The 11220-nt window shown below is 36.0% G+C and overlaps 1 protein-coding gene across 1 annotated transcript in view; it reads left to right on the top strand.

Moving 5' to 3' along the window:
- The first annotated feature begins 213 nt into the window (after window positions 1-213).
- Window positions 214-11220, top strand: part of LOC103917280 (vacuolar protein sorting-associated protein 13B-like) — a 297344-nt gene continuing 286337 nt past the window's right edge. Inside the window, exons 1-2 of the mRNA XM_009324398.1 lie at window positions 214-360; window positions 7881-8024. Of these exons, the coding sequence (XP_009322673.1) occupies window positions 214-360; window positions 7881-8024 (291 nt within the window). The remainder of the gene's footprint in view (window positions 361-7880; window positions 8025-11220) is intronic.

Here is an 11220-nt window from a genome sequence, read left to right as displayed (position 1 = left end):
ATCTTGGTATATCTTTCATCTTTATATGTAGAGATACGCATAATTACATATAGACATACATGTTTAAAAGCAGAATTTTAAATATAATTTTTCATACGTCCAAACAATGTGACTGTTGTTTTATTGAAAATTAGGCTGACAGACTTATAAATAATACCTCATTGTCTTGTCTTTTTTCCTAGTGCTTGACCTGTAATACAGAAATCTTCCAAAATGCTGGAATCCTATGTAACTCCTATTTTGATGAGTTATGTGAATCGCTACATAAAGAACTTGAAGCCTTCAGATCTACAGTTGTCACTCTGGGGAGGAGATGTTGTACTTAGTAAACTTGAATTAAAGTTGGATGTACTTGAGCAGGTATGTTATGTTTACAGTAGTTACAGTCTGTGTCTTTGATTTAAAAGAAGTTGACTAAATAATTTACATTGGTCTGCACAGATGAACATTCTTCTTCTTATGCAAGTTCTTTTTCCCCCCTGCATTTAGTTATTCTTGCATTAATTCCATGCCATTTGTTTAGTAGTGAATGGTAATTCTTTGCATATTCTGTAAGTTATGGGGTGTGAAAAGAAAGGCTTTTTTGTGGACATGTTTCTTCTTTCAGTTACCATTGTTTTACAGTACAAACATTAACTAAATTGCTTTTCCAGTCATATTTACTAATTGCCTATAGTAACTAATTCAAAATGTCACAAAGTAAAGTAGGATCTCTTTAATTATGCATACTAAACACATTTGTGTTCTCTATATTGTTTTATGACTCCAGTTTTCATCAGTCCAGTTGTATCTAAACTTTAAGAGTAATTGAGGGACAGATTTGATCAGCTGGTTCATGTGGATTAGATCAGAGGCTCTGTAAAACTTGGCCTTAAAAAGACAAGCTTGACCAAGTAAAACACTTGATATAGAATTTGGAGCCTGCTGTCAATATGAACTGGTGAAGTCTTAGTGGAGGGACTGTTTCCTTCTGTGCTTATCTGAGTTGACAACTCGAGGAGTTGAGTGTGTGAGATAGATAAAGCTGTTTTCTGTTGTGCATGGTGTAGCGAGGCTTAGCTGGAGTCCTGTGTCCAGATGTAGTCCAACTGAAGGAGCTGAGAGAAATGCAGCAAAAAATAATGGGGGATTTAGACAATATGGCCGTTGAAAGAAGAATAAAATAGGCAGGGAATGTTTTTAATTTTGAATAAAATAAGGTGAGACAAGATAGGGCAAAAGTTATATGGATGAGACAAGAAAGAATGGAATAAATTGCACTCAGGGAGACTTAGATTGGACATCGAGGAAAATTTTTCTCATGTTTTGATCGGATTGTGAGGCATTGGAGTAGACTGAGGAGACTGCATGATTTTTATCAGGGGAGACCTTTTAAAATCTGAAAGAAATATTTATGGTTAATTAAGTCTGATCCTGTTCTGGAAGAGGAGACAATCTTTCAAGAGAACCTGTCCTATTATCTGTGCTTCTGTAAAGAGCCTGATTTGTCTTCCTTCAAGTATTTGGTGGCCTCTGTATTTTCTCTCAAGTCTTTTGGTTCCTTGTTTTCTTGGTACAGCTTGTCCATGTAGCTGATGCGAATACTGGACTGCAGCTGTGTAGGATGTGTTCCTCCTGTGAATATTCAAAGCCTTTTTTAATGTATATATTATGGAATCAAAGAAGAGTTGATCAGAAAGTAATTCTGGAGGTCATCTAGTCCAACCTCCTGTTCTGAGCGGGGCTGTTGCCAGCATTATGTCAGATCAGCTTGTGATTTTCTCCAGTTGAGTCTTGAAGTCTCCTGTCTTGGTTGTGAAAACCTCCTCTTTGGGTAAACTGTTCCAGTGCTATAGCGTGTAGGAAGAAAGTTTGTCCCAATAACAAATGATGACTTGGAATGGATATATCAAACTTGCTGTATTACCTGGCGCTGTTAGGATTTTGCTGCCATCATCTATGTTGTTCCCTTTCAAATAATTGCAGTTTGCTGGTAGGTGATCCCTGGCTTCGTCTTTGTCTGTTCATGTACCAGTTGAGTACCTAAATATCCAGTGCAATCTGTTGCTGTCATGGCTCTTGTAAAGGCAAATCTTGCCATATATACCTGTGCTCATGTCTTATTAGCTTGAATGGGCATGTGAATACGCGATGAAAGCAAAATTTAGCTCTGATTCATTTTTTTTACATTATTTGGCTGTATGTTTATGTGAAATGTAGTGGTCTTAATTTGGCTCTTATTATTTTTTGGAACTTGCCTAGACCCACAAACTGTATTTAGGGTGTCTTGCTCTTTTGCAGAAGGGACGCTGCTTTATGCCTGCTCAGCAAAACTCTTTGAGTATGTAGTATGTGGTAATACAACTCCCCCAAGCCTTTGCAGCTGGCAGGAGCTCCCCTGAAAAGCTAAAGTCTCTAAAAGTTACCAGTATATGTTATTCTATTTGGATTCTCTGTCTGAATGGATCCATGATATCCAAAGTTAATCACTTGCATTGCTCTTCCCTTCTAACATCCTCTGCTGTTATCTCCAGGATGGTTCCCTGCTCCTTATCTGGCATGAATGCAGCCTTAATTTCATGCTTTAGGCTTTGGATACAAATGCACATACCCTGGATATCATTGTCTGGAGTCTTAAACATTGTCAGAGGATTCCAGTTTTTGTGGAACTGTGCAAGATTATTTGAGAACATTAGCATAGGTGCCAAACTACCTGGACAAAGCACCTTATAACAGATCTGGGAACAAGTCTGTGCATTCTCCCTTCACTCCTTGCACTTCAGCTGATGTTAGTGTACCCATGTCACGTTGCGCTCTTATGGGCCACTAGACAGAATCCTAAAGAACAGATGAGAACAGAGCGCAAACTGCTGTCTGTCTTCTAGAAGATCTTACCTTAAACTATTTTTGCGACTAAGTTGGAACCAGTACCTTATGAAATCAGATATAATGTAGCTGTTGATGTATCAAACGTCAAACGTTATCAAACCCAAAGAGAACATTTTAGTACCTGAAAATACTTTTCATATTTTTGTGTATATTTATGTATGTTTTATATGCTCTCATTAAATTAAGTTGAATATTATTGAAATAACTCTTCGTTCCCCCCCCCCCCCCTTTTTTTTTTTTGGACAATACCAGTTCTGTAGTGAAAGCTGAGTACTAGTTTGTACTCGGGTTGAACCTTCTAGGTACAATGTAGCTTTTGTACATAATTATGTCACTCTTTGAATAGCCAGTTAATTTTATAATTATCTTTAGTGGAAGATTAAATCTAATAAAATTTTGATAGTAGTTTTTTTCCTATCCTGGATGATTCAATTACTAAAAGACTAAGCATTCCAAGAAATTTTCCATCTAGGCATAATAACTGGCACATTGTACAAAAACTACTTCAAGAAAGTATTTTGTAATTAAACTTTAAAATTTATATTTAAATATTATTTTATGGAAAAGCCTTTTAAGCACTTTTGGCAACTTCTATGTGAAGTCGCTATGGTACCAGAGGTAATAGAACTACCTGTGAACTTGGTAACTAGCTTGTGTGTAATGTTTCTGTTGACACAATGGTACCAAAGAGATAAGATACACGGTGAGCTCTTCTTGCTGCTTGTGTGTATTTCCATAACATCCTAGCTTATTATGTTAGCTGTTTTACAAACTCAGGAGGGAAAGATGAAGTGGTCTTTGATTGGAAGACAAAGGAGAACTTGGTCTAAAGGTGGTTGAGTTTTATTGTAGTGTGGACTTTTCATACCTGAAAGAATTTAGAAAGAAAGAAGTATGAAAAATGGTAATGTATTTAAGATAATTTTAAGGAAATGAGGGCATTAAAATATCCTTACTGTAAGCGTCTGTGTTATGTGCCACTGGGTTACTTGTGAAATACAGCCTTGAATGTGAAGAAAAGGTATTTGAGTTAATACTTGCCTATCACCCCAAAGTTCGGGAAAGTCCTGTATTTTAGGACAAGGGGAATTATGATCATCTAGTCTGCAGTCTTGCATGATGTCGGTCAGTTACTTTGTGTCAAGCCCAGGAGTTTGTTTTCAGCCATATCATAATTTTTTGAAGGATTTATATGATGTAAATGTAAAACCTAAAAAGTAAACTCTAATCAGTCATAAGTATAAAAGATACATTAAGAATTTCATGCAGTACTTAATGAAAGGGGAAAGATTGCACAGGAAAGGAAGAGGAATAAAAATTATCTTTGTTATGTTGTATTTTGAACAAGTTAGTAAATTTGGCACATGTTTGTTTTGTATTGTCTACTGAAATAACACAACAAAGATTTCCCTGCATTGCGTTAAGGAAACTTGCTTGTGCAATTAGGGTAATGTCAGACAACATTTTTATCTAAATTCCTTTGAAAAACAAGAACCGTGTCTTCTAAATATGCTGTGCATTTGGTCGTATCACTTCATTTTGAAGGAATTCCTACTTCCATTCAGTTTCTTTCAAAACCTCACGGTTAGCTAGACAAAAATGAGAATGTGTTAAAGCCATCCAGCAAATAGTGGAAAAATATCTATTCTAGAATGCCTTTTGAAGTAAACTCATAACTTACACTTGTGAGCACAAGTCAGGATCTAAATAGACATTGTGGTATTAATGTGTGTCGTAAAAATTACATATCTGCTGGTCTGGAAAGGGAATTTATTTCTATTACTGTTAATAGTGATAGTTCACTGTCTTGATTCATAAGCATTGTCTCTTAAGTTGTAATGTATTTTTAGATTGCATATTTTTTTGATCAATTATTTCTGTTGGCCTCCACAAAGCTGTGGGACATAAGGTATTTTTTCATTTATTGTATGACCAGTGTAGCAACATCTGTAGCTAAACTGCCCAGTACTTGCTTTTCGGTGGCTTAACTGAAGTTGTCTGGATTAAAATTTTATTCATGTTGATTGTAAGCCTAAGGCTGAATTTCTAGGAGAGAGGCTTTTAGCTAAAATCCTTCAGTATATTTATGAACAAGATGAAGAAAAAACACTTTGTAAAAACAAACAGTTTTCTTCAAACTGTTTTTATGAGAAGGTCTATAACTATCATCTTTTGGAATGGGGACTTGAAATTAGATGTGATTTTGTGTAAGCATGGCTGAGCTAGGAGTCAAGAGTTTCCCTGACATGAGAGGTGGTTTTTTTTTTCTTTTTTAAACTTTGTTCATGAAAGCTCATTAAAACCAAGAACCAATTTACAAACTGAAAGCTGTACTTTGCAAAAAATAGAGCTATAATTTTGTGTAGTTGTCTTCTCTGAAGATTTTGACAGCAGTGAATATACTGCATCTACTCTTAGCCTTGTATGCAGGATGAACGTTTTCATAGTACCAGTGGAAAGGCTGAAGAGGCATCAGCCATGGAATGGAGAGGGCGCTTGTCTCTGTGATGGTGCTAGGTATTCATGCATAAGAATAGTTGACTTCTCTTTTGGGTAACTAATTAGAGGCTATCTCAGGATACTAACCTGTCACAGTTGCGGTAGTGTGCAACTGTGAACTTATGACATGGTAGCTACTTAAAAAAAAAAAAAGTAGTGGGTTTTGAAAACATATCACTAAGATTTAATTACAGTTTCAAGATATTGGGCAAATAATGACATTAACTAGCTTCACAGAAATATTCTGTAGGTAGACTTTTATCATATATGTCAAGTACTAAATGCAAAATCCAATTGTCCTCAAATTTTATTCATGTAGAACTTCTATACAGCAGGGATAAGTCTAGGCTTAAGCAGTGCAGGAAAACAGGCTTTCTGGATCCACTTCTAGATGCACGTATCTGAAATTCCCTAGCAACTTGCCTGCTTGACCTCAGAGTTTCATGGGCCTTCTGTATTTAAGTCCTACTCATTCATGTGAGTACTGAGTTGAAGCATGTAAGTACCTAAACTCAGCAGAGGTGCAAAGGTGCTTAAGCCCTGGGTTGCCCAGTTTTGCCAGGTAAATTCTGAAGTTCTGAACAAAGGTTTATGACCCTGAGTTTACTAAGAAACACAACAGTTAAGAACCTAATGGCCAAAACTATTGCCCAGCATCTAGGAGACTTAGATTCACTTCCTTTCTCACCCTGACAAGATTCACACCTATAGTTCCTAGCATCTAGGATGAAGACCAAAACACCAGGCTATAAGCAACTCCAAGTGAACACATCCGTTGTTTTTTCCCCATTAAAACTTTAAACCTTTGTAGCCAAAAATGTCAGGATAAAGATCAGAAAGGTAAGAAGATAGATCATTATTGAAGCCTCATCATTAGAATACTTAGTACTGAGAATGCTGACTTAAAATTCTGACATAATATCAAATACTGTTTCTTTATTTTGCACTAAGCACTTATTTTCATTATTTTAAATCTGATTTCTAGTCCTTGGACCAGGTCTCTAGCTGCACGTGGCTGTTCTGTCTGATAAGTGTTAAGCTCGTGCTTCCCAGGAGAACTCCTGGGGCTACTGGGGAAATTTCAACCATTTGGATCCAAAGCAGATGAAGGCATCCAATGTGATGTCCAGTGCTGCCTACTTGAGATCCAAAGAATTTATCTCAACCTCTGCACCTTGTTTCCTGCTGACCAGCTCACTGGGGCCGTCCCACATACGTCTGCTCTATGCATTTACTGGATGGAGTGTCAGGCATTTATTAGGAGTTCTGGACTAACTTGCACCACTTTTTAAAGCAGTGTGACATCCAAGTTAGGCCTTGGTGAGGAGGAGTCTGAGTTTTGCCAATGAACAATTTAGTAACTTCGTATTTACTGAGCAGTTTGATGTGAATGGGGCAACACCTTGAAAGCTGTGCATAAAAAGATAACAAGAAAACCAGATTAACTGCTTCTGTAGTGAGTGCCTCCATCCTGATCATTGAATTACGTAGGGATTCTGCAGAAGAAATAATATGACATCATGGTTTTTAGAAAGGACATCATAAAATACATGAGCCAAGAGTCAAATCAGAATAGCAGTTGTAACTCTACTTCTGGCATTTCCTAATTTAGAGTGCCTGGCTTAGTAACCTTAACACTTTTATATTTTTTTAACGCAACCATTTTAATGTCACTCTTGTTTTAATTCATATTACAAATATTGAAAATGGAAAGCATTTTACTTGATTTACTGTGTATAAAACACAGAAATTTTAATTTGTAAGTCAAACAAAGTGCACCAAGTAAATCTTTGTTTCATGGAGTGATTTTTTTGATTCAATTAGTGTTTTTGTGTTGACCTCTAATCTTCTGTTTGGCTTGTTTCCTTAACCTTTAACATTATTTTAACACTAGAATAAAAGAATGCAAACTGTACTTACATAAAATAAAGGGAACCAATTAAACATGTATCTAACAAAAAAACCCCTTTTCAGTAGTTTTTACTAAAACTCTTTGTTGTAAGTACATCGTAGCTTTTGTATAGACTTCATTTTTGTTTGTGGCCAATCTTAAGAGCACTGAGCTCTTAAAACTCAAAGTACTAAAATATTTTGGAAGAAATCGCCTTGCTGTCACCTTGTCAGTGTTTGTTTAATTCCAAATTTGTGTTCTTCAGAATAACGGAGGTTGCATATCAGTTTATGTATTTACTTTCACCTGGTTCATTTCTACTTGTCCCTTGAATAGTGACACATTTTGCAGTCGCTTCATGCAAGAGAGGTGGTTTTAAACTGTCTTTTATTATCAAGGACATGGTAATCCAATGTCTCTTTTGAACAGACTAATTGTAATGTAAGTGTGCACCCGATTATAAAGCCAGTGGCCAAACCCCATGGCACACTGCTGATCTGGGGAGGGAGAATAACTTTTGACTTATGTTTTGTTGTAGAACCTTATTATTTTAAGTTACAAATGTGTCTTGAATTTTGATATGTTTCAGTAGTCACCTCACCACTTCTTTTGTTGTTGTTAGGAGCTGAAACTACCATTTACTTTTTTAAGTGGGCATATTCATGAACTTCGGATTCATGTGCCATGGACAAAATTGGGATCAGAACCAGTTGTCATCACTATCAATACGATGGAATGCATCTTGAAATTAAAGGATGGAGCTCAGGTAAGAAATACGATGAATGTTTTTCTAACATTGAGAGATTGATGAAAATAATAGCTTCTATAGGTCACTTTCTTTTAAGCCATCTGAAGAATCAGGTATGTAAAGTTGCAATCCCTGTTACTTTCTGAGAGGCTAATATTGTTATTCCCATCGTGGCTAGTATCTTCCTTTATGCATATTTTTAATTCTTTATTAGCTGTAGTGGTGGTGTTGTGGATGTAAAAGTGTGTTAATAGTGCTCTGCCAGAATTTTCCTATGACTAGATAACAAACAGATTTCAGGAGCAATATAGCATCCTACGTGTTTCCAGTTTCTGCTTCCCAAGAAGCAGTGCTGGTTGCTTGAGGCAGCTGTGTGTGACACCACTGGGCATTGGGCATTTTTCAAAAGATGTGTTGTTACTGTTGAAGGAGTGCTTTAAAGATCCTGGAGTGTAACTTGCTTTTTCCCTTTAGAAGTTATAGTACTTGCTGGAGTGTACTTGGAAGACTTCTTACGTATAAGGGTCTCAAAAGGCTTTTTGTTTAGTTGCTTGCACTAATTTGTTCATTACACTGTTTCACAGGCTCAGGAGAGATTTCCTTCTGACACAATGAAGCTGAAATATGTAGTGGCTCGATTTTGTTACATGTCTAACTTAGTTAACAAAAAGTACTTGGGTATGTTAATGATGAACTTGTGGTTTTTTTAGTCAGTGTGGTGCTTAAACTCTGGAGAGATTTTGTGGGTTTGTGTGTTTTTTTTTTTTTTTTTTTTAAAGTGTTGTTCCCATTTCAATTTCAACATAGAGTCCTCCAGTTATATTAAGGATCATACAAAAGAAAATTGCAATTTGTGCAAAGCTCTCAAGTGTTTGGTAGGATGCTTTATGAGCTATTAACATTTAACATCAATAATCAGATATAAGCCAGCAAGAACATTGGAAAACACTTTTTCATTATGTTTGGTATTTCTTATAATATTCTTTTACAGTTCCAAAGCTAAAAGGCTTTTGTTGCTGGAGTAGAACTCTCTAGTCCTAGGTATGCCGCCCGCAAAGCATATGCTTGCATTCTGTAGTTACACTGAATCTATGCTCATATACACACGTGTATGCACACCAACAGCCAAATGCTAAGTACTTTTCCAACGTTAAGGTAAGATTTCGAGGCCAGATGTTCCATGAGAAATGTGTTTTAGAAGCAGCAAATTACAACTAATTATAGAAGTTGCAGAAAAAGATTTGTAGCCCATGACTTTGTGCAACCCAGAACTATATTTGATATTGGACCACGCAGATGGCTACTGCTGGAATGATCAGATTTCCTGCTTGCATGGTATTTGAAACTTAAATTTTGTGGTGCATACAGCAAAAGGTCAAGTGTCATGAATGTAAAGCACTCTCAAAACAAGTATTTGTTACAGATGTTTAAGATTCAGAGGCAAGAAAGGATTTTTGAAAATTGCAACTGACATTTGAACAAATTATTCAGTGGTATGTACACTCAGGAGGGTAAAATTTGGGTCTGTGCCATAGAAGGATTATCTTTGACTAACAAGAATGTAAATGAAAACACTTTTATGCTGTTTTCTGAGGATATGGTTTAAAAAGTTGACAGCTTGAATTTTATTTCTTAAATTACTATTTGAAAGTGTTTTATAAAAAGAAAATGTTTTGACAAATTCTTGTGTTCTAACTTCCAGTGTGACAGTGTACTTGGCTAAAACCAGTCATCATAAAAATCTTTGTAATCAGTGAATAAAAAACCTGAATGAAATAGAATATTTCTGTGGAAAATGGTGGTAAAATGAACTTTCAGTGAATTTAGCTCCAACTGGAACTGTTCTGCCAAGAACTTCATATCAGCAAAGAGCGTATTAGCAAGAAAGTTTAGTTCTCAAAAATTTATTGGCTTGATCCTGCATTTTCTTCCTCAGGTGAAACCTCTAATGAGCACATGTGTAATTTCACCTGAGCAAAAAATAAAGCTTCTGACCTCTACTTAGTGTGATGTGTATTCTTTGGAAAGGGGCTATTTCAAAGAATGTTTATTTTGAAGATGTATAGGGATTAAAATACACGGCATTGTTTGAAACTATTGTCCAGTGGACCCTACAGATTTTTTTTGTAAGCAAAAAAACCTATCCCCCTTTGTGTATTTTTGAAGAGTGCTAGCCCCTTGAAAATGCTTTTGTATGCCTGTGCTTTACTCTCACTGATGCTGTGTCGTTGTTAGTTCAGTTTCAGTATTGGTTTGGGTTTTTTTTTTGTTGTTGTTTATGCTATTGCAGTGTCTCCTCCTCAGCTGAGATAAGTTTTGAGTAGACGGTAATGGCTCAACTTCTAGTTTTATGCTAATAGTCTCCTTTGCTAAGCAGAAATGTTGTGTAAGTGGTAAGTTCACCTAGTAACATACAAAATCCACAGTGTGGAATTAGTGGTATTTTTAGTGAATTTTGAGGTTTGAGCATTTGAAGGTCACTGCTTTTCCCCTCTTTTCTGTGCTTTTCTTCCTTCCTTTCCTTCTCTACAGGTGATACTACCACTTCCAAAACAGAATATTAAATAAGTATGGCTACGTTATAAGAAAATGAAACTTAAGTGCATCAGGAACTGAATTTTGCAATGATGAAAGTGGTGTTCTATTGAACATGCTTTGTATGTGCTCTTTTGGTTATGATTTTGGTTAATGCCAGTAACTGAAGTAGAAATTTGGTGTGAGGCATTTTGCATTTCTTTTTGTTGTCTGTCAGCTTAATGCAACTGTGCCTGTTTTTTTGTTCCTGAATGTAGTCTTCTGCAGCCCTGAGTTTTAAGTATCACCATTTATAATGTTATCAAATTCATGAAATATGTTGGTTAAGTACGATTTGAAATGTGTTCTTAAACACTTAAATGCAGTTCTGAAGTTCGCTTGGCTTGTAGTTGTTAAGTTATAGTAATTGACTCCCATGACACCGTTCTTCATGAATGTTATATATTGTTTTAGAGGGTGGTTAAAGTTCCAGTATTACATTCTTCTCATTACTTATCTCTATATATTAAATCTCATGACTTTTATCTAGAATTGAAATCCCCTTGCTAAACCTCTGTTGATGCTGTTTCTCCTCCTAGAGTTTTTCTCCTTTTTGTCCTGTTGGACCCTTCTTAACATTTCTACCCAAACTCTTTAAAAAAACAAAACAAAACAAAAAACGGTGCTATTTGAAATTCTT

This window comes from Pygoscelis adeliae, unplaced genomic scaffold (genome assembly GCF_000699105.1).
Source record: "Pygoscelis adeliae isolate BGI_AS28 unplaced genomic scaffold, ASM69910v1 Scaffold145, whole genome shotgun sequence".
In the NCBI taxonomy this organism is placed as follows: Eukaryota; Metazoa; Chordata; class Aves; order Sphenisciformes; family Spheniscidae; genus Pygoscelis; species Pygoscelis adeliae.
This window is presented reverse-complemented; position numbering and strand designations above follow the sequence as displayed.